This window comes from Copadichromis virginalis, linkage group LG7 (assembly GCF_057382275.1).
Source record: "Copadichromis virginalis isolate Kocher_CV1m ecotype Utaka linkage group LG7, C_Virginalis_male_GT1.1, whole genome shotgun sequence".
NCBI lineage: Eukaryota > Metazoa > Chordata > Actinopteri > Cichliformes > Cichlidae > Copadichromis > Copadichromis virginalis.
Window position 1 is genome coordinate 14,941,166 of NC_140624.1, and position 23,363 is coordinate 14,964,528.

Consider the following 23,363-nt stretch of genomic DNA (forward strand, 5'->3'; position numbering starts at 1 on the left):
TTTCAGGACAGTGAGTTTATTTAACAGCGAATTGTGACAGGGAACACAATTTATTTATTTTCCATTGCATTGTAAACCATGTCTAAGACAACCGTGTCATTCACCACATATTCATAAACACCCTCTATGTCATAGAGAGACTTTGTAGGTGGACAGCGGGGGTGGGGGGTCCTCGATTTCTAAAGTGCTATAATGCACAATTCCTCTTGGAGGAAGAGAACAGAGGCCGTGAAATGAGCTCAGACCCCCCAAAAGGCCTCCAAGGTCCCCCCAGCTGCATTATTCATACACTGTGTTTCCTGTGACTGACAGATGGTGTTCAGCGTTTACTTTTTTCCTACTGAGTGTCTGTGTGTGTGTGTGGCTTTACTTATTGCATATCAGTGAGCTGGTTCGTGAAATTTCTCGGTGAATGTGTAAAGCACAAATCTTTAGATTAAAACGTAATAAACTCTTCACTATATTCATAATACATCTCACCTACATTACATTCTTATATTAGATTCGTTTAGAATATGTACGAGATATACATTTGTGGATAACTGGTGACGGCTGACGTAGTGAACACCATCACGTTGGGTCTCTTATAACGACCTGTTGTCTCAGCCCTATGGATCCAGTTTTACAGACATACATAAGCTAGCATGTTCATTTCATTCAAGACTTCTGCAAAGAAATAAATCAAGACTTTTAAATCACGTCTGCAAAAGCAGCAGATGGATTTCCAAGATTTTGAGTATCCAAAGCGGGTCTCTTGTGCCTAATGATCCTTTGTGCTTTCTTTGATTGTATACACTCCGGGTCGTACATTTGGTGTTTTAAAAGCTCCTCTGTGTTAGCCCGCACCCTGGCGACAGATGCTGGACAGATTGGATGGCAGAGGAGGGCAACAGATAGAAAGAACGGGAGGGGGGAGGGCACTGGACCGACAATCAAGAGAATCAAGAGAAAAATACCGCGGTGTCACACTAACAACTACACATCAACTACACCACTACACCGTCAGACACGCACGCACATACACACAAAAAACCTAATGCACAAGGTCAGTTTAAATTCACAGCAGGGTTTAAAGAAAATTGACTTGCGCAGTGTGTTCAAAGTTCGGGCAAAAAAACAGATGAGAACGATCCGAGAGCAACGAGGGAGGGGTGGGCTTTTAAAGGAAATCTGGACGAGACAAACGTAGGCATTGTGATGACAATAACAGCAAATACGAAATGAACTTGGAATGTGGAAAAGAAAAACAAAAAGAAAAATTACAGCGGTACTTTATGAAGCCAAGCTCACGTGAGCAGACGGGCCATCTTATTATCTGCCGACATGGCTGGAGGTGCCAGATGATGTCCCTCACTGACCTATGGCTTTCAGTTAAGACATTGATAACGCTGAGATTAGCTCGAAGTGATTCAGTCAGTGTGGCCTTGGTCGTTAGTGCAGCCACTGTCATATTGCAGCCACCTCATGAAAGAAGCACCATTCAAAACAGACAGATTTTCTTTACCGTCCGATGCCAGCAGGTCTCTGTCGGCTTTCACATTTAATTTTTAGAACTCTTTAAGCATTTCTGCGAGTCGTTAACTTAAAACAAAAGACACTTCCCTCTATCACCGATGCTTCATTTGGTCCTAGCTGATGAAACAGGCTGACCCACACTTAAACAATAGCAATAGGCAATAGGCAGAAATGCCTCCCCCTCCCCTCCAAAAAGAAAAAAAAGAAAGAAAAAAAAAGAAAACGACACTAATGTTTCCCACTGCAAACATTTAAGAAAAAAATCTCATTAAAATGTTGCATTTAAGTTCATATGATGTGTCCGGCGTTAATATTCCTTCATTCGATATGTCCACATCATCATAAAACATAAAAATCACCACAACATGAATTGACAGGGGAGCTGGAGAGGTAGGTGTGCAAAAAAGCCATCATTTACAAAACAAACAATAAATCCTAAAACGTCAAGTTCATATCATCTGCATGTTTACAATATAGTTAAGGTGGACACTTTGACACAGGAAAAGAAAAACAACACACAAATACATAGTGCTATACTGCCCACAGAAAGGAATATCGATAAATAAAGCTCACTCCCACAAATTAAATACACTGAAAAGTTGCATCGTGTATCTACAGTGCAACAGTGCAGTTGACGAGCTGCTTTAACGGTGGGAACAAGGAGGGAATGTGATTGGAATAATACACTTCAAAGTCACCTTGATCTCCGGTGAGATAAACCAATGGCAGCGCTTCAGTGTCGTGATGCATAAACGAGATACAACAGGGCTGCTTTCCCTCGCAGCTTAAAGCAAACAAAACCCTCTAAAGCAAATAAACAGATGTTTGGTTAAAAAAAAATCATCGACTGCACTGAGAACGCATTAGTGTGATTTTTTGATATCCAAAGGATTTTTAGCTCTTTGGGTCCTGCCATTGAATTCAAGTTTGGATAAAGAATTCAAACTGAATATGAGCTCATCTGTAAACAAAAATAATTTGGTCTGTATCTGATGTGAGGATGAAATGCTCTGGACTTGCTGGCTCCACAATGGATGACTGTATTCATAAATCTCAGGAGGTGAGGTCTGACCGTTTGTTAGCATCAATAATTACTAATAATCTGGCTTTCCATTAGAATTACTTTCAGCTCATTTAGTGTTCACAGCAATGCTGTCCGTCTGAATCCACCGTGCATCACGCGTGGCAGAAAACTGCTTGCTGCACTTTAGGTCGCAATCCAATCAGTGATGTCACAGCAGGTGTTTTCGGTCGCCTGACAAAGGCTAACTAAACCCCCGCTGTGACATCAGTGATTGGGGTGTGGGCAGGAGTGCGATACGCTTGACCCATAAAAAGGCGTGAGGGCGCAGCTGTTTTGTGATTCCGTCAAAGTTCAAACAAAGTTTACGCATGTAGTTTGTAGTTGAGCACCGATTCTCACACTGGTGCTTCAGTCCAGTGTGCATCCACGAAACAAAGCTATAGTCGTAGTGGAGGGGGGCCAACAGTTGAACCATTGTGGTAGTGCAACGCATCAGATGGAACCTGATCTACTTAAAAAGCCATGGCAATCAAAGTGTGCTCAGAGCTGAATGGCTGGGTTCATTACAACCACTTACAGGAAGGGATGTGGCTCCTATGGAAAGATCATAGCGATTGTGCTGGTATCACATCAACAAGTTGCCTCGGTCTTTGTCTGAAACAGAGGCCTGTGTTACTGTAACTTGTTGTGTGTTACCTTTTAAGACATAAGGTTAAGGGAAGGTTGTGTTTTTGATTTGTTTTTTTTGTTTTACAGGACTAATATTCTTCTACTTGCCTAAGTAAGGAATGTGCATTTATTTTTAATCTGATCATCATCATTTATAATTTATAGTTTCAAACCAACTGGTAAGATTTCATCTGTCACTTAAAGACTAAAATTTGGTACTGTAGGGTGGCAGAACTGCAGCAACCGAGGGCAGTACATCTGCTTTAAAACTTTAACAATCATATTCAAAAAGATAAGTACAATGTTGTAATTATAAAGTGATATTCTTTTTCAAACTTAAAACAAGCTGATATTTGTGGCTTTATTTCCAGAGAGCTGGCTAACCCTGCCAACTGGATTTTTTTTTGTGCCGCCATAGGCAGCTTGGCAAACTAAGGCTCCCTCCTGAATGATTTGAACACATTCAACACAAAAAAACAATCTGTACTAATGGTCACGCTCGGACCCATCACAAACTTCTCTCGGTATGGGATGAATCTTCGCGAAGTTGGTGTAATGCATTATGGGAGGGAAAGGCAGAAAGGAGGTGCTCCTTATTTGTCTTTTTTAGGCAAGAAGCTGAGGATAAATTCACCCACGCCCAGGAAGTAGACCACCTGGGCGATGCCAAACAGAGGAGCGATAACCAAGGCTCGACAGTAGGCTCCCTTCAGGAAGGCTGATGGACCCTCGTTACGCATGATTTTCCTGGGGAACAAACAGGAAAACATAGGATTAACCCAAAAACACATCCAGCACTGGCAGACATGGCGGGTGACTGTACATAGCACTTTGCATGTGCTGTAAAAGCATAATTAGGTCACCTGATGCAGTCAGTCACTCCAGCGTACGTGTCTTCTGTGTTCCCTCGGGTCAGCGACTGCAGTCTAGTCTTTATAACTGCAACACAGTGAGTTCAGGTGAGTATAACACCAAACATCAGTGCAAAGACTGCAGAAACAGTGTTCTCAGTGCCACTGCTCACCATCAACGGGGTTTACAGCCACAGCTGCTGTGCTTCCCGCAACGCAGCCTGATATAAACGAAACATAGAAAGGAGCAGGGCCCTCTGCGCCTCTTTTTCCAAAGTTATTCAAGTTGGCGAAAAGGGGGAAATAGATAATAGAGAATGGAACATCCCTATAAAATCAGAGAAATAAAACCATGACAGTAAGTTCTGAGAAATTCACTAAAACTACAAAAGTACAGTTGCCAAATCTGTTTTACCTGAGCAGCGTGGCACCAAGGCCTTTATACAGCCCAGCAATGCCCTTTTCCCTCAGTAACTGTCTGGTTATCTGCATGGCTGTCGGGGATTTCGTCTCCACGGTACCTGCTGCCACTGTCTCTGGCATCAGCTTCCTTTGAGCAGCTACAAATTGCAGGGAACATTAAAAGAAAAGTTCAAGCACTCGATGCTAAGAGCAGGTATACATGAACAAACATTTTGGATTTGTAACAGAAAAAAAGACAATAAGATAAAACTGTTGTCATCTCTGACGTGACCACATGAGGCCACTGTTACTACACAATGTCACAAACAACGCAGTATTTGCTAGATTAGATCTCCTCTTACCAATCCGCCCAGCATCTTGGAGCTGAATTTTCAACATCTCCATAGGAGTTGTGACAATAACCTACAATTAGAGCAAAATAAAGGTTTCACATAAACTGTCAACATTTACAGACTGTGAACAAATTAATCTGAAACGACTGATTAATAGAGTGGAGGGGGGAACAAAACAAGTGCAGTGTAAATCTAATTTCATCCATTAGTTAAATGCCAACTCTTGTTTTCCTCTCTAATCCACACAGTAGTAACTAGTTAACTGGATTAAGGGTGAGATGGTCATGTTCTCAGCTGCAATCTTAATCCAAGGTCTGCTACACTTAATCTAATCACATTCCTCGGGCTTGAAGCCTTTGGCCTCATTGACAACAGGCATTTCCTTCTGACTCACTCACTCAGCGCACATGGCTGAGCACTCTCACAGAGTCTTATCTGAGCACTCACGTCTAGCTGCCAGAGTATAGCCCGCTAACGGGACAGCATCTCAGTGATTAGAAATCATTCACTAAAAAGGAATATTACAGGTCACATTCAGATCACAGATAACACTATCTGCAGTGAGAAACTCCCAAGTATGTTTTATGACTACCACCTCTCATTTAAAGGTGGCTGTGGTTAATTCCAGCTGTAGGCAGAGACAAATGAGGTCCAGTAGTTTGGATGTGATCTGACACTGGCAGTGTTAAAGCTGGGTGTTCCAGATGGAGAACAGGAGGATGCAATTAAAGAAGCGCCTCACTCACTCACCTGGCATGTACCTGCACCGCAACCGGCCAACATCTCTTTGAACAGAGTAATCTTTCTGGAGAAGCAAAAGGTAAAAGCGTGATCAGATTAAAGCAGACACTAGACTGACAGTGTGAGAGCCAGACAACTTCATTTCCACAGTCCTCGAAAAAGGAGTTGTAACCACTAGTGCTGGTGATGCTAATCTTTGTCTTCCATATCAACATGTCAAGCACAAGGGCAGATTAATAATTCACAAGGCGAGCAGGTGGGCCAGACAAGTCAATCATTCATCAGCCTACATGTTTGTCTCCATAGCGATGGAGACGGATGCCCCAGAGAGCTCCAGGGTTGTCTGCACAGACAGTGCTCATGGTGGATAACAGGTACTTTTTTATTCAGCAGCGCACTGTGATTGGTTTTTGGCGCATGTAATGTGATTCCACTGTGTGCCAATTATATTTCACACGTACATGTAACTCTGTATTTAGAAACCAAACAGTTAACAAGCCAGCGTGAAGTGCTCGGTGCCTCTGAGAAGATGACAGAAAATGGGGGATTAGCTGGAGCCTTGGTGACACTAAAGACAGCTAACATGTCAGGTTATATGCTAGTAAACACGCCAGTTAAGTACAGTGGGAATTAGAGGAGTGGGCAAGTGTCAATCTGCCTGTCAGCACTTTCATTTCTCACCCATCCTTGGAGAAGTGATGCCTGAAGAAGTCGTTTGCAGCTAATTTGATGGCTTTCTCCGGTGTGACTAGCGTTAAGTTCACGGCAGCTCCTGAGAGGATAAGAATGGCAGAGAAGGAAAGTAAGACACAAAGAAGAAGAAGAAAAAAATAAGTATTTAAGTAGTCTCTTTTTTCTCTACAGTTTGTGAGTTTTGTTGTTGTTTAACTTTGTGTACCAGGTTTTTCTTGATTATTGTAATGGCTGTATGTTTAGCCTTTAGTACATGTTACTACTGTAACCTGGTTTCCACTGGTATTTAAAAGTGTTTATATTTTGATCTTGTTTAGTCTAGCGTTCCCAGCATCCTCCTGTAACTTTTTAAATCTTCATCTCTGTCAGGTGACTCCCTTCTTAGTTATTTCCTCTTGTGCCTTGTTGTAGGTTTGACTTCCTTTGTTATTGTCTTAATTAGTTTTAGCCGTTTCTTGTTACCCTAGTGTTTCCACTTCCCTGATTACCTCATGTGTGTATCTATAGCCTCAGTTTCCCTTTGTCCTTTGTAAGAGTGACTGTTATTCACTCATGTGTGTGACTGTCATTGGTTGTTGTGTCGTTCTTATTTTGCCACATGGGATTTATATTCTTGGAGCAATAAAAAAAACTACGTAAAAACTAATAAAGGGAAATCTATGTTTCTTAAAACTGTGTCTTAAAAAAGACACATGAAAAACCACCACTCCCCATGTTATCTCATGTTAGACTTTCCACATCTGCAGAATGCAAAGATACACTTAGGTCTGAGTGACATAAATTTCATCATCAGAGGGTGAATGTGAGGCTCTGTGCTCTGTGCAGATATCCATGTCCCTGCCAACTACACTAAAAAGCATCAACTATTAAAACATTGTTTAAGTGAACACCAAACAGACTTGATACGCGCATAACAGGAGGTGCTTCAAGCACACAAGCCTACACAGGTTAGAAAAATGATTATCTTATATTTAAATGAGTTTGCACATTAATCACATACAAAGTCAAAAATCTTCACTTTACCTCTGTACATCCCAAAATATCCCTCTGACCGAATGGTCTTAATAAGGCAATCTGACCTGTAACACAAGCACAACAGTTGTGGTATGTCAGTTGAAGAGCTGCCTGATAGGCTGAGTGACACTACACAAGGCTACTGTGGATTAAAGCTGGAAAAAGAAAAGAAAGTCATACATGCTAGTGTAAAGGCGAGATCCATTTTGCTGGTTTTGGAGCCGAGTCTTGGCCAGGTCAATGGGAAACACACAGGTCACTCCGATTAGGCCAGCGATCCCCCCATTGATCAATTTGGCAGGCAAACTGGATGAAGGTAACAACCATAAACACAAAGACAAAAATATCAAATGTGGATGGTCACTAGATTAAAAACAAAGCCACAGCTCCAAACCTCTGTAACCTTACCTGATCTGCTTGTCAGCCATTTATCTGAAGCCCTGACTGGTCAAAGTTTAATGCGTCTGCTAACCGGCTGGTTTGTTGTTAAGAGTAGTGTTCGGCTGTCCGGGTGGGATTATGTAGCGGGACTATCTTCTGTCCACTTGACTTGTTCCAGCTGTTGTCAGGTCAAGCTAGGGGATATCTGTAAAGAAACAGAAAAAGAACCGGTCCCATCTATCACTGTCATGAAGTCGCCCGAATGAGAAAAGTTTCAAAGGTTACCATGAAGCAATGTCACCTCTACAAATATTACAACATGGACTTGCTTTGGTAGCAAGTTACGGCAACAAGTATAAATATATATGCATGCTTCTGCTCAAAGCAACTTATATTAAATGCATTGAAACTAAAAATCTGCCATAGGTTTTGCAAACCTTCCTATTAAGGTTATTCTGTTTGTTTAGTGCTTTCAAAAATGAGATGAAAATTATGTAAATGCCTGCAATGGAAAGTCAATATACCAAAAAATGGGTTTTTAAGCTTTGGTGAAAGATGGGCGGTGACACTCTACAGTCCTGGTGTCTGTGGATACTTCATTATGCTCTGTATATCCCACAGTTCACAGACGAGCATAAATATTTCCACTCTAACCCAGGTAAACTTTTTAAAAAAGCACATCTCAAGTGGGGAAAGAAAGAAGAAGATGCAGGCCTAAAAAAAGCTATCTACAGCAGATGAATTATTTCCAAGATGGCGCCGCGGATGGCAGCCTCGGTACTGCGCTCTCTCGCACTTTTCTTGTTTTTGTTTATTTTCTGCGCTTTTGGTCACTCAGACCACATCACTTTCTCCAGAGATCAACTGCTTAACATCAGGCAGTCATCTCACTATAGTTCTTATCCATTTTTCACAAACCCGGAAAGTTTTTTGGAGATTTTAGTTGGAGGCGCAGCAGCTCTCTGTGGCTCCTGGAGAAGACGTAGACGGGGGAGTCGCGCCGGTGCGCTGGTGAAACTACGTCGGCGAGGATTCCGCACGGCACTCCCCTCCATTCACCTCGCGAATCTCCGCTCTCTTCCAAACAAAGTCGACGAATTACTGCTCTTAAACCGGACTAACAAGGACTTTGCACGCTCTGCTGCCCTCTGCTTCACTGAAACCTGGCTCAGTGAGCGAGTCCCAGACGCTGTCTTAAATCTGCCGGGCTTCCAACTTCACCGGGCGGACCGCGAAACAGAGCTCTCAGGGAAAACAAAGGGTGGTGGAGTCTGCTTCTACATTAATGAAGGTTGGTGTACTGATGTCACAGTGTTACAGAAACACTGCAGCTCACACTTGGAAAGTTTTTTCATCAACTGTAAACCTTTTTATTCACCGCGGGAGTTTTCTTCCTTCATGCTGGCCGGAGTTTACATCCCTCCACAGGCCAACGCGAACAACGCACTGTGCGAGCTGGCTGACCAGATTACTACCCTGGAGAGGAAATTCCCGGATTCCTTTACAATTATTCTTGGGGATTTTAACAGAGCAAACCTAAACTACGAACTCCCTAAATACAGACAGCATATAGACTGCCCCACCAGGGACAACATCATACTGGATCACTGCTACACCACTCTAAAAGATGCCTATCGCTCTGTGCCCCGGGCAGCTTTGGGACATTCTGATCACTGCATGGTCCATCTTATTCCAGTTTATAGGCAAAAACTCAAACGTGCGAAGCCTGTAGTCAAAACTGTGAAGAAGTGGACTAACGCAGCAAAGCAGGAACTGCAGGACTGTTTTGACTCCACTGATTGGACTGTTTTTGAAGCTGCATCTGAGAACCTAGATGAGCTCACGGACACTGTGACATCATACATCAGTTTCTGTGAAGACGTGTGTGTGCCAACAAAGACCTTTTGCACATACAACAACAATAAACCATGGTTCACTCCTAAACTCCAACATCTTCGTAAGGCCAAGGAGGACGCCTACAGAAGTGGTGACAGGGTCCTGTACAAGCAAGCCAGGAACACACTGACCAAGGAGATCAAAGCAGCTAAAAGGATCTACTCCCAGAAGCTGGAAGAACGGCTCTCAGCCAACGACCCTGCGTCAGTGTGGAGGGGCCTGCAGGAAATCACCAGCTACAGACGCCCCCCACCCACTATTGAAGCAAACAAAGACCTGGCCAACGAGTTAAACACTTTCTATTGCAGGTTTGAGACGGACAGACTCCCACGCCCCACCCTCCCCTCCCCAGGGACATTGCTTCAGACATTGACCCCCAACACACCTTCCACCTCTCCCCCCTTCACCCTGCCCCTCCCCAATCAAGACTCAACGACCACCCCCACCCTCCCCAATCCAGACTCAACGACCACCACCACCCTCTCCAATCCAGACTCAACGACCTCCACCACACCTCTCACCCCCCTTTCCTCCTCCCTGAAACTAAGAATACACACTCAGGATGTGAGCCGACTATTCCAGAAACAGAAGCCCAGGAAAGCCCCCGGACCAGATGGCGTCTCACCCTCCTGCCTCAAAACCTGTGCTGAACAGCTGGCTCCCATCTTTACTCGCATCTTCAACAGATCCCTGGAGCTGTGTGAAGTTCCCTCCTGCTTCAAACGCTCCACCATCATCCCTGTTCCCAAGAAACCCACCATCACAGGACTGAATGACTACAGACCTGTCGCCTTGACGTCTGTGGTCATGAAATCCTTTGAACGACTGGTGTTAGCCCATCTGAAAGACATTGCAGGCCACCAGCTGGACCCTCTGCAGTTTGCCTACCGGGCAAACAGGTCGGTGGATGATGCAGTGAACATGGGGCTGCATTACATCCTGCAACACCTTGACCGCCCGGGAGTTATGCCAGGGTCCTGTTTGTGGACTTTAGTTCGGCTTTTAACACCATTGTGCCTGAACTTCTTTCCTCCAAACTCTCCCAGCTCAGCGTGTCACCAGCTACCTGTCAGTGGATCACCAGCTTCCTGACAGACAGAAAGCAACAAGTGAGGCTGGGGGAGATCACCTCTGAAACCCGGTCCCTCAGTATTGGTGCCCCTCAAGGATGTGTCCTCTCACCACTAGATAGATAGATAGATAGATAGATAGATAGATAGATAGATAGATAGATAGATAGATAGATAGATAGATAGATAGATAGATAGATAGATAGATAGATAGATAGATAGATAGATAGATAGATAGATAGAACTTTATTAATCCCTCGGGTGGGTTCCTCTGGGAAATTCGATTTCCAAAAAAGCACAGCACCGACAGAAGTTACAGAAGTTACACTACTGTTCTCCCTCTACACTAACGACTGCACCTCCAATAACTCGGCTGTCAAACTCCTAAAGTTTGCAGATGACACCACTGTCATTGGCCTCATTCAAGATGGTGATGAGTCTGCATACCGGCAGGAAGTTGAGCGGCTGGTACTCTGGTGCAGTCAGCACAATCTGGAGCTGAACACTCTTAAGACTGTAGAGATGACAGTGGACTTCAGGAGACATCCCTCAACTCTGCTCCCCCTCACCATATCAGACAGCCCTGTGTCAACTGTGAAGACCTTCAAATTCCTGGGTACAACCATCTCCCAGGACCTGAAGTGGGAGACCAACATCAACTCCATCCTCAAAAAGACCCAGCAGAGGATGTACTTCCTGAGACAACTGGGGAAGTACAGTCTCCCACAGGAGCTGCTGATCCAGTTCTACACTGCGGTCATTGAGTCTGTCCTGTGCTCCTCCATCACAGTCTGGTATGGAGCAGCCACTAAACAGGACAGGAGCAGACTGCAGCGGACTGTACGGGCAGCAGAAAGGATCATCAGCGCCCCCCTGCCCTCCATCCAGGATCTGTACCTCTCAAGAACCAGGAAACGGGCAGGGAAAATCATCACAGACCCCTCACACCCTGCACACAGACTTTTTGATCTGCTGCCCTCTGGCAGACGGTACAGAAGCCTGCAGACCAGGACCACCCGAAACAGGAACAGTTTCTTTCCCCTCGCCATCTCCCTTCTTAACAGTTGACCTGTCACACTGCTCCCACTGCCAGACTGCAACTGCACCTTATGTACATTTTGTAGTATTCATTCCACCTCATTCATTTCTGTATTTTATGTATATAAGTTTAGATTCGTTATTTATAGTTGGTTTACATAGCTTTGTGTATGTATGTGTAATGTGTATATATAGACACTTGTGTGTGTGAGATTTACATTGCTGTGCTTGAGAGCCACCATCTACCGGAACCAAATTCCCTGTATGTGTCTGCACATATACTTGGCCAATAAACACGATTCTGATTCTGATTCTGATGAACAGTATCTAAAAGGTATGTCCTTAAGAACTAGAAATAAATCCAGCAAAGACCTGACAGAGGACATGTGGCATGCATCTGTCCCTTCATGTCATGGTCCTGGGTCGGTGACCCAGCGCTTTTAGTTTATCATTTTCTAGATGATGATTGTTTAAGTTCTGTTATTTTCGATCTGCCTCTAAGTCTGCGTCTGTACCTGTCTGTCTATGGTGTCTCCCCATCTGTTTGTGAATCTGTCTGTTTAGTTCAATGTCTTGTCTGGTTCCATGTATCTGAGTTTCCTGTTTTATTGTGAAGGTCCGTGTCGTATGTGAGTGTGATCAGTTTACGTTTCCCCTGTCCCGTCAGCCCAGATTCCTCCCAGCTGTGTTGCCCTCCTGTCTCTCATCCCCTGATTACTGGTGTGTGTATTTAAGCCCTGTGTGTTCTCCTGCCTGTTGCCGGTTCGTCTGTATTACTCAGTGTCAGTCTGTGTATCCACCATGTCTTCTCCCTGCTGTTCATCGTCATCCTCCTCTGCTCGTTTTCATTCAGGTTTGTGCTCTGTAGTTTAGTTGTTTCCCAGTTTAGTTCAGTTCGAGCCCCGTTTGCTGTTTGTCCACATTCTTTTGTGTTCCGCCAAGGCATAGCTGTTCGGCTACAGCGCTTAGTTTCTGGTCTCCCCTGGTTGCTCAGCTCACTTCACCCGCTCACACAGCCGTGACAGTACGAACCGGCCACTATGGACCCAGCAGCAGTCAACCCGCCCGAGGAGCTCCGGGAGGACATTATTTACTCGGTGGACAGATTAATTAACTTATGGCTCGAGCATGAGGGGAGAGAATTCCGCCAAGGCACAGCTGTTCGGCTACAGCGCTTAGTTTCTGGTCTCCCCTGGTTGCTCAGCTCACTTCACCCGCTCACACAGAATTTCGTTCTGAACGAGCTTCATCTTCTCCCCCCTGCTACCACCCACTCTGCAACTCATGCTTCACTCCCTGACCCGACGGAGAGTGTCCTGCCCGGCCCGTCGGTCCAGCCTTCAAATGGGAAACGGCACTCACGCCGTCGACGCCCCTCACCACAGTCGGACCCCAGGATATCAGAGCGGCCGACTGTGGTGAGTAAAAAGGATAACGGCTCCAATCTGAACTGTAAGACTTTTTCTTCTGGGGTTGTTCGGGGTGTGTCAGTGGGAGCTAATTCACAAAGCTTACCTACCTTCGTGATAACTGATCTCTCCCAGGTTGGCATTTTTAAGACTTCAGCGAAAGCAAAGGGCTGTTGTTCTTCTGAACCTGTTAAACCCATGTCAGCTAACCCAGGGTCTGCTAAAACTGTGGCATATATCCCAGAGACAATTAACACCAGCTCTGATAATACCAGGACTGTTTATTCTTTTGAACTGCAACCGGATGCTCAGTTAGCCGCCCGGCCTCCAGCTCAGTTAGCCGCCCGGCCTCCAGCTCAGTTAGCCGCCCGGCCTCCAGCTCAGTTAGCCGCCCGGCCTCAAGCTCAGTCTCCAATTCCACCACCGCCGTCATCCCAACCATTGTTTCAGTCACCCTCAGTTCAGCCTCCTGTTCAGCAGCCACTAGCCCTGCACCCTGTGTCACTTGCTACTCCGGTACAACAAGCCCAGTCAAATCAATCTAAAAGGAACTGGGTTTCATCCGTTTGTTCTAAGCAGAGCGTCAAACCTAATGATAATGTCAACATTCCTCAAAGGCTGGCCAGTTCTGAGACTGAGATGCACTCCAGGGCCTTCCCAGAGGCTGGGTTTCAGCCCCCATCAGACTCTGGACCCCTGGAGTTTAAGAAGCCAGCTGAGGACTGCACCCGGCTGTCGCTGCCTGAGCAGGGTCAATGCTCTGCGCAGCTGCAGGCCGCTATGTGTTTGCCAGAGGCCCGTGCGCCTGCTGGTCCTGTTGCGTTCCTGCCAGAGGCCCGTGCGCCTGCTGGTCCTGTTGCGTTCCTGCCAGAGGCCCGTGCGCCTGCTGGTCCTGTTGCGTTCCTGCCAGGGGCTCCAGTGCCCACTGGTTCTGTGACTGTTTTTGCTGGGGGGCCGGAGGAGCCCGTCCAGCCTTCTGCCTCGTCAGCCGGGGGGCCGGAGGAGCCCGTCCAGCGTCCTGCCTCGTCAGCCGGGGGGCCCGAGGAGCCCGTCCAGCCACCAGCTGCAGTCTCATCACCAGCTGCAGTCTCATCACCAGCTGCAGTCTCATCACCAGCTGCAGTCTCATCACCAGCTGCAGTCTCATCACCAGCTGCAGTCTCATCACCAGCTGCAGTCTCATCACCGCCTCGCCTGGTCCGGCTCCAGCATCCTCGTCTTCATCCGCCTCGCCTGGTCCGGCTCCAGCATCCTCGTCTTCATCCGCCTCGCCTGGTCCGGCTCCAGCATCCTCGTCTTCATCCGCCTCGCCTGGTCCGGCTCCAGCATCCTCGTCTTCATCCGCCTCGCCTGGTCCGGCTCCAGCATCCTCGTCTTCATCATCCTCGCCTGGTCCGGCTCCCGCATCACCTGCAGTGGCCTCAGCTTCCGCCTCGCCTGGGGCTGCAGGGGCCACGCAGCCTTCAGGTCCCCTACTACCACCTCCACATTGTCGGTCATCTGCCAGGCCGCTTGTTGGGCATCTCCGCCACCGTGGACGCCCTCCTGGACGCCGCCACTGCCTTCCGCACGGTCGGCCCCCGGACTTGTTTCCACGCCGCCGTTGCCGTCTGCACGGTCGGCCCCCAGAACTGTTTCCACGCCACTGCCTACTGCGCGGCCGGCATCCGGACCTGCCCCGTTGCCATTCGCATGGTCGGCCTCCTGAACTTGACCATCTGGGCCTTTTTTGGACTCTGTCCCTCCGTCCTGGGCCCCCTCCGCCCGCCCTGGTCGGGTTGTTTTCTGTTTTGTGTTGGTCCGTTTTTTCGTTTCTGCTGGGCTGTCTGGTGCCAGCCCTTGAGGGGGGGGTACTGTCATGGTCCTGGGTCGGTGACCCAGCGCTTTTAGTTTATCATTTTCTAGATGATGATTGTTTAAGTTCTGTTATTTTCGATCTGCCTCTAAGTCTGCGTCTGTACCTGTCTGTCTATGGTGTCTCCCCATCTGTTTGTGAATCTGTCTGTTTAGTTCAATGTCTTGTCTGGTTCCATGTATCTGAGTTTCCTGTTTTATTGTGAAGGTCCGTGTCGTATGTGAGTGTGATCAGTTTACGTTTCCCCTGTCCCGTCAGCCCAGATTCCTCCCAGCTGTGTTGCCCTCCTGTCTCTCATCCCCTGATTACTGGTGTGTGTATTTAAGCCCTGTGTGTTCTCCTGCCTGTTGCCGGTTCGTCTGTATTACTCAGTGTCAGTCTGTGTATCCACCATGTCTTCTCCCTGCTGTTCATCGTCATCCTCCTCTGCTCGTTTTCATTCAGGTTTGTGCTCTGTAGTTTAGTTGTTTCCCAGTTTAGTTCAGTTCGAGCCCCGTTTGCTGTTTGTCCACATTCTTTTGTGTTCAATAAATCACCTTCACTCCTCTACGACTGCCTGCGCTTGGATCCTCATTTATTCCACACGGCTCGCCTCGGCAGCCGTGACACTTCAGCTGATCTATCTAAGCATCACTGAAGCCTCATAAGAAATGGTGGCTGTTAACAAGGCCTTCTTATGGAAGGAAAACAGGGCGAACATGACAAAATGACTCAAGATCTGGACTGAAAATTAGTAGCAACAGGTCTTATGGTGTGATGAATCCATATTTACAATTTTTGTTCAAATCATCATCAAAATGTACAGAGGAAGTTAGGAGAGTTGGTGCAGAGAGCGTCTACAGTCATCTATAAAACATGGTGGAGGCTCTGTCATAGTTCAGGACTGCATTTCAGCCAGTGGTGTTGGGTAATTATACAATTATTAATACAGAAAAATAGTGACAGATTTTGATCGAACACAATTAGCATCACAATGGAGTAAAAGCACAACTGGGTAGAAAACACACAATGAACCACTATCAGTCATTAACTGGCCTCCCCAGAGTCTGGACTTCAACATTATCGTAGCAGTGTGGGATCATTTTAACTGAGATTGTAACAAAAGCAGCCAACATCCAAAGAAGAGCTCTGAATGTCCTTCAGGAAGCCTGGAGAACTATTCCTGAAGTCTACTTAAATACATTACGAAAAAGCTTGACTGAGTTCAGGTTACATTAAAGAATAGATTTGCTTGTCTCAAATATTGTCTTTCAGGCTCATTAGAATTGTTTTTGCCTAATATACTGTTTTTCCATTTGTGCTGCACAAACCATTGCATCTATTTCCAATTTCCTGAGGGGTGGCTTGAGACTTTAGCACAGCAATGTAGGTCTTTGGTAAAAGTGGAGGTTTGATAAAATGTCTCCTCAACTTTGATAGCTATATTGCCATAAGAAGGTCCTGTTGACAAACTTTCACACTGGACAAACTTAAATGTGTTTCGTTTTACATGATGAAAGACAATAAATCAATGTGTGCCATTAATACTTAAAACTATCAACATGTTATGAAAAAGCAAGACTAATCCCATAAATGTAAATGTAGATTTGAGAGAGCTTTAGCCATTAATGCAGACTGATTACTAACTGCTAAACAACTCTGTCACCAGCCAAACATCTGTGCAGCATGCGTGTCCTTGAATGTTCATGTTTTCATGCCTTTTCATGCTTTCATTGTCAACCTGAGGTGCTATAGAGGAAGCTCAACCCTCTGCAGGCTAAAACAGTAATTATGAAAAAAAAAAAAAACCTAGATAAAATATGTCTGCAGTGGATAAGATGCACCCTATTTTTGGTACAGAATGCCTTCAGTTTAAAAGGATGCTTCCCATTTCCCCTTTCATTCTCTCCTCCCCCTTCATCCACCAATCACAACCTGCCTCTACATGTGCACTCCGCTGCCTTCTCTCCCTCTCCTGCTCTCTCCCTCTCACCAACCCTCCCCCATCACTTCCCTCAGTCACGAGTCACGACTCTCAAACGCAGCTTTTCCGTCTCAGATCTTTGCTGACTTGTGGGCTTCTTAGTGAAGTACAAATGCTTACAGTTGCACAACACCAATATCACTAATTCCTCGGATCCGCTTTCAGAGACATTTCGCAGCACGAGGTGATGTTTCGGTTTACAGAGGGCACGAATGCAGCTGCAGTCTGGTGTGTTTAGTTTGGATGTGGACTTGAGGCCCCTGCTAGCTGCTCCAGAGGTGGAAGAGGGAAGAAAGGGGGGGGGAATTGGTTTAGAGCAGGTCAGCGAGCTGTCTCTGGTGTCTGTTGCCTGGGCGTTGTCCTCACTGCTCCTTGGAGCCAAACACAGGCAACTTCACAACCCACCTCCATCGCTCATCTTCCTTTAACTGTTTTCTCGCCGAGCAGCGACACTGCGCCCACATTTCCACTGTGCTGCATGCTCCTTTTGTTTTTCTCTCGTTGACTTCCTCGCGAACATAGGCATATTAACGCTACGGCCAGCAGTGGGGATATAAGCTGAATTTAAAAGTGGCTATACATTTGGTTAGTAACAGGACTGAATATTAAATGAAAGCCACGAAACTGACATCTTCCTCCTTCTCTACACTGCCTGCAGCTTTTTTTGTCGACTTCACTTCAGCCACACGCCACAGCTATGTCTGCTCCAGCATCCATCTGACCCCTAGCCATAGCGTGGCTGCGCTGTCTTGTCATGACAATTGGAGTCTGTGTGGAAACAACTAGGACCAGTGTGCAGTGTTCACAGCAAGAGACACTGCTCATACTTCTTATGCTGTTTTTTGCACAGCATAAGCGGAAAATAACAAAGCGGTGCCTCATTTGTAGTTCACATAACCAGGGATTTTTCATGCTCATTGTACACACAAGAACTTTTAATCCACATACAGTTCAAGCTAAGCGTCTGTGTTACCTTACTTCACAGCAACATTTTCCAACATTTGCCATTTGAAAAACAAAACTACATTTTAAGCTTGAGTAAATGAAACCCCACTTAAAAAAACAAAAGACATTTACAATCCAGGGTTTCCTCTTTGGCGGCCAACAAAATCTTTTATAGGCAGGCACGATGTTGATTTATCGATCAAGGAAGTGAATTACTTCTGGAAAAGTCAAAGGAGCTTGCAAAGAAAAGCTTCTGGACTTCTTTAAGTTACTTGAAGACGTTTCACCTCTCATCCGAGAAGCTTCTTCAGTTCTAAGGTCTTCTGGAAAACAACTTAAAAGCAAAAAATGAGACAAAAGTGAAAACTTAATCAAATCAGCCAAGTAAAAGTGACTCGAAGCATCTCTCTGACACACACACACACTCGCACAGAGAGTGTTCACACTAAGGTCATATTTTGAGTTTGGACTACTGAAACTGATAAGCACTCATAAGTAAACAATACATGATTATGCAACTCAAGCAGAACCTTGAGCTGAACAACTTAAGCCGGCCCCATAAAACCACCCGCTAGACGTTTCTGATTAACAGCCTCGAAGAGAGTCAAGGCTCAGACTGAGACAGATAACAGTTGAGTTTCTGACCCCTATTCTCACTTCAGGAACGGGACAAAAAATGCTGCCATAGAGAAACAAGAACATGGGAACAACCTACCTAAGAAATATGTGTTAAATTTAGTGCTTCCATCCACGTAATCCTAACAAAGGTGTGCCATACTGAAGCCTTTTTTTTTAATCTAATACAAATATTTCAAATAATAATGCAGCAAGCACAGAAAAGACATTGGATCATTATGCAAGTGACATTAGTAATGTCAGATAAGTAGAATGCAAATGATTTTCCTATCATTTAAATCAGCTACAAGCATAATTCCCTCATCTGCCACAGAGCCTGGGCTACTTCTCCTCTCCCAAGTGGCAGCAGGATAGAGGTCTTGCTGACTGAGCATGAAGCATAAAAGGAAGTAAGCAGCAACAATGACAAAGTGCAGTGGTAGTAAGTGCTCAGCTAACGTGACTATGGTTGGATGAAAAGACAGAAACGCACTAAAGTCAAACAGGCCATCGTCATTAGCTCAGCGCAGGCTGTTGTTACCGATCCATCTGTCTCACAAGAAATGATCTGATGAATCAGATGCACACTCTGAGGCATCCAAGGAGAGAGGAGGGGGACAAGGGGATTTCTGCAATTCTCTATCAGATGTCGAGTACTTTTCTGAGCTGCAAGAGCACAGAGGTCACACCTAATATAAACTCAATCTGTCCAGTTTCTTCCAGGGACAAGATTTTCCTCATTTTTAATTTATGAATTCGGTTAAGTTTACTGCAAAGCTGCTTCAACATATTATCATTCGGCTGACTTCTATATAGATATTAGAGCATATTTGATGACCGAGTTTAAATTTCCTTACTACACTAAAAGCAACATCTACTGTTTTCACCATGAAGCATCAGCTGCTTGTATTTTGGCTATTTTTGGACAAAAGTGCAGAAACAAGGGATGAAATTTGTGGTGTCACAGATAAATCTGATTGCTACTCCCTCTTCCCTACTGCATCGGGATTATAAATCTAATGCCTACTTATGAAAGCTCTCTCGCAATCTCCATTTACAAAAAGGAGGGGTGGGAGTTGTGATCTTGGCACAAATCATCTCTGTCAGTGGCAGTGCTCTTTGGGGCCATTAAAACTGACACACAGAGCATGCATTGTTGGAAACACCTGCTGGAGATGGGAACCAAGAGTCCACAGGTTTCAGGCTGCAAAAAATACCCGCTTCTTTGCCAACGAATGCCGTTGTTTAGTCCCTCCTCTGGCACCAACTGTCTCCCTTGTGGCCCAGTTTCCAGTCACACGGGGCTTTTCTCTCCCGTCTCTTCAGTTCTGCTTACATCTCACCTTTCCTACAACCTCGATAAAGGAATAATCATGCTATTGTTGGTCCAGATTCAGCTTTAAAGTATCTGCTTACAATTTACAGTACTGTCCCCCACCATCAGTACCACTACACTTCATTCTCCATTCGGTGCACATACATTAGTGATATTTATCGGTCCTTGCCTAGACATTTTAGCGTACTTTCAGGGAAGGCTGAAAACTTGCAGTTTTCTTAATGAATGTAATGCCAAGTCATGAGTATCACAGTCATACAGGTGTGATAGATCCAGTGGAAAGCACAGGAATGACACCCTATACTCAAGAGTGGCTCACCTCATGAATTATTTCAAGCAGTAAAGATGCTTTGTTTGGACTACTTCTCCACTACAAATGCTGTTCATCTGAAAAACGTGCTGGTTTTTCATGTACATGTCAGCACACTCAGCAGCTAAATGTTACCTTATGTGTGCACTGAAGGGAGTTTGGGGCCCCAGACAGAAGAGCGAGGAGTCACAGTAAAGTGAGTGGGTACTATGGGAATGGCCTCCGTTATGTATCCTTTTCAGCAATAATGCCATTACCTAATTTTGCAGATTCTTTAAAATGCTGGATCTTTCTAGAAGTGGTCCTAAGTTAGCGTTTAACCAGATGCAACGTGTGCCTTGTCAGAGTCAAAGAGGAGCAGCTTTTACTTTTCTCTGCCAGTTAAAAAAAGGGTAGGTGGGTTTAAATGGGTTCACTACTACAATCCCAGCCCACATGATAACACCGTCACTATGGAGGAGAAGCCGGCAGAAGACGGACTCTGACCCGTTTCTACCGTAATAACCAAATATCAAAGAAGCTAATATTTGCGTTCAAGGCATTAAAATTTAAACAAACCCCATCATTTGTCTGCAGCACTGCACGTACCCCGGTTGCACCTGTGTGCGCGGTTTGTGGGCCAAATATGAGAAGGCATATTACCGACCACCGGTGTAACGGTTATTCCGCTGTTTCATAACGGTGGGCCAGACATAACGTTAGTCTGCAATAGGCCCGGCTATGAACTAAACATCTTTAAAACCAGCACAGGATAACAAAAAAACCCAAAATCCTCGGCTTACCACATAACGGAAAATTATTTACTGACCATGAATACGCGACAAACTCATTCAAGCAAGCTAATACCCCATCTCTCCTGTGCCGTTTTACACATTTAAGCTCAACGTGCCGCCTTTTACCCTATTCCCAGGTGAGATTTCAACGGCTCTAGGCAAACAGGCACATTTTGTGAGTCAGATACCAGACGGTGAGAAGCGCAAGGCTCTGCCTGGATCCCGTTATGTACATACCAGACACACAGAGCCGCTTCCGCTGTCTCCTCGGTGGTGCTGCGGTATGAAATCAAAGCCTTTACTCTCTGTATCTTCAGCTGAGAAACCCACAGTGGTTTACCTACCGGCGTTACTAGCGGTTCAGTCCGGCGGAGGGAGGTAGAGGAGGTGGGAGTGAAGGCAGGCGGGCAGGGAGGGAGGGAGGGAGGGAAAGCGATGGAGTGAAATAGAAAAAAAAAACAGAAAAGAGGATTTTAAAAATGGGGGCCTCTAGTGGCGTGTAGTGGAAGTGCAGGAGGTAAAGTTGTAGCAATGGGGGATGGGAGTCGGCGTCATGGTGACGCTTCATCACATCACAGTGACCTTGAATACCGAAATAGAAAAAAAATGGCAGGAGCTGAAATATTGGGGCTGAGCGTGCGGCAATAAATGAGTGAGTCACGACCAAAGAAAGAAAAACAGCTGACAAGTACAAAAAATTATATCCCAGTTTTACTTATAAGACATATTAAAAAAGTGTACATTCATACATTACAAAGCTCTAACGTCCTCATATCATACTGAGATTGTGCTGCAGCTAAACTGATTATTCAGTGACCAAAGGCACACAAGGAGGAAATGTAATCAGCTGTAAAAATGGCTTATGTTTGCAGTTTTAGTGCAGTCCTGTAACATGCTCTCACAGGTCTCAGAGCTGTTTGCTGTCTGAACAGGTACCAGAAATTAAAAAAAAAAACAACATTAATAGATCCAGTCATTGGTATATTTCAAAAATAATTATAGTTTGTTATTATAATTTGATTCTGAATCAAAAACATGAAATGCTCTTTCAAAATTATAGTGAAATTATGGTTTGAAATAATGAGATGTTTTTTTAAATGAATGAGACACATTTATAAAGTGCTAAAGAAAACAAATATATAAAAAGTTAAAGATTTGAGATATGGAGTCAAAAGTTTAAGATGATTTTGATCAGGACTGTCAAACATAAGGCCTAGGGGGCAAAATCTGCCCAGCAAAGACTCCAATCCAACCCGCTGGACAGCTTTGGAAAATGTTAAGGAGGTCATAAAATTATGACTTTTAACTGCATTTTATTACGTTTTGAGCATCTCTTCCTACTATTCCTAACACATGTTCCTTCATTTTACACCAAGGTAATAGATTCATTAAATAAAATAAATTAAATAATTAAATGACTTAAATGAAGATCAAAGTCGATTGTGCATGGCCATCAGGTACAATGAGCTCAACATCCCTGCTTTAGATGCTTACATACTTGGGGGGTTGGTTTGTTAAAAACAAGGTATAGGCCAGTAAACACAGTAAATCCATTTTACCTGTTCCTCTGTTGAGCTTATGAAAGGTGCCACCAGCACATAGCCGGTTATCATGATTGTGCACTTCTGCAGTTGATGACAACAGAACAAGATAGTGGAGGCCCACGGTAAACAAGCAGGTCACTCAAGTGTAAGTCAGCCATCTGTGTCCAGCATGGGCTCATCTACTGCTGTTTTTCACCCAGAGAGGAGCTCTCTGCTTCCAGACCTACTCTCCTCAAAGACTCTGTGTACTTTCTCTTTCCTATGTTGACAATGTCCTCGATCTCTTCGGCCAGGTCTCTCCGGCCGCTCTCGATCATAGCAGCCACCAGCCGAGATACTGCCCCGGGTGCTTCGTTCTTCTGCGCCCGGGCCCAGTGAAACAGCATGTCCAGGACCAAGGCACCCAGATTGTCCCTGGTAGCGAAGGAAAACACACCACTGAAATATATGTTCAAATCCCACAGTAAACTCTCTAATCTCCTACTGTTATACCTGTTATATCTAACGCACATTAGTATTAAAATGTGAATAGATTCGTACATTAAAATCCTACACACAAATGCAAAAACACACACACACGCACACACACATACATATACATAATGCGTTTTTCTTCCACCTCCAGGATGAATCAATAGAGGGTTTCTGAACACGAGGAGAAGGGGGAGGGCCAGATGAGCATCAGCCTGTGTGTAATCTCCTGCAGTGTCCCAGATGGCTTCGTGATGGCAGTGCAGATTAAAACAATCAAAATTCACTAGCATGTCTCTCCCACTCCGGGAATTTTCCTCCTGTTACATACATCTCACGCCATCTTGTTCCTGGCAAAGCTTTGACTGTGCCATGATGTGTGATCACTCACTCAACAAATGTACTTTCCTCCTTTTCTTTTTTTTACCTCTCTCTTGGCTAAAAATGTAAATGACTTAGTTTGACATATTTATTTTTTATATGGCACCCATTACC

General features: G+C 45.1%; 3 protein-coding genes and 1 long non-coding RNA gene across 6 annotated transcripts in view; 2 read left to right on the top strand and 2 right to left on the bottom strand.

The window, feature by feature from the left end:
• Positions 1-21,405, bottom strand: slc25a22a (solute carrier family 25 member 22a). Of its 2 annotated transcripts, XM_085461990.1 has the most exons (12): positions 21,198-21,405; positions 21,091-21,129; positions 7,671-7,848; positions 7,443-7,568; positions 7,272-7,327; positions 6,237-6,327; positions 5,565-5,619; positions 4,824-4,884; positions 4,475-4,619; positions 4,233-4,387; positions 4,072-4,147; positions 1-3,955 (listed from the first exon to the last, which is right to left on the bottom strand). In XM_085461990.1, exons 3-12 carry the CDS (start codon positions 7,688-7,690, stop codon positions 3,802-3,804), a joined length of 939 nt encoding a protein of 312 aa, XP_085318116.1. In that variant the 5' UTR covers positions 7,691-7,848; positions 21,091-21,129; positions 21,198-21,405; the 3' UTR covers positions 1-3,801. The 2 variants fall into 2 exon arrangements, with proteins under 2 accessions (XP_085318116.1, XP_085318117.1); XM_085461991.1 differs by lacking the exon at positions 21,091-21,129.
• LOC146704695 (uncharacterized) lies at positions 9,042-10,718 on the top strand. Its single transcript, XM_085465301.1, has one exon. The coding sequence runs from the start codon at positions 9,042-9,044 to the stop codon at positions 10,629-10,631; it is 1,590 nt and encodes a 529-aa protein (XP_085321427.1). The 3' UTR covers positions 10,632-10,718.
• LOC146704696 (uncharacterized) lies at positions 20,759-23,144 on the top strand. 2 transcript variants are annotated; one of them, XR_014921205.1, is made up of 3 exons: positions 20,759-20,990; positions 22,691-22,814; positions 23,023-23,144. It is a non-coding gene; the product is annotated as an uncharacterized LOC146704696 (long non-coding RNA). The 2 variants fall into 2 exon arrangements; XR_014921206.1 differs by lacking the exon at positions 20,759-20,990 and adding an exon at positions 21,453-21,505.
• Positions 21,543-23,363, bottom strand: part of pidd1 (p53-induced death domain protein 1) — a 10,760-nt gene continuing 8,939 nt past the window's right edge. The window contains exon 15 of the mRNA XM_085461989.1: positions 21,543-22,811. Within this exon, the coding sequence (XP_085318115.1) occupies positions 22,577-22,811 (235 nt within the window). The 3' untranslated portion in view covers positions 21,543-22,576. The remainder of the gene's footprint in view (positions 22,812-23,363) is intronic.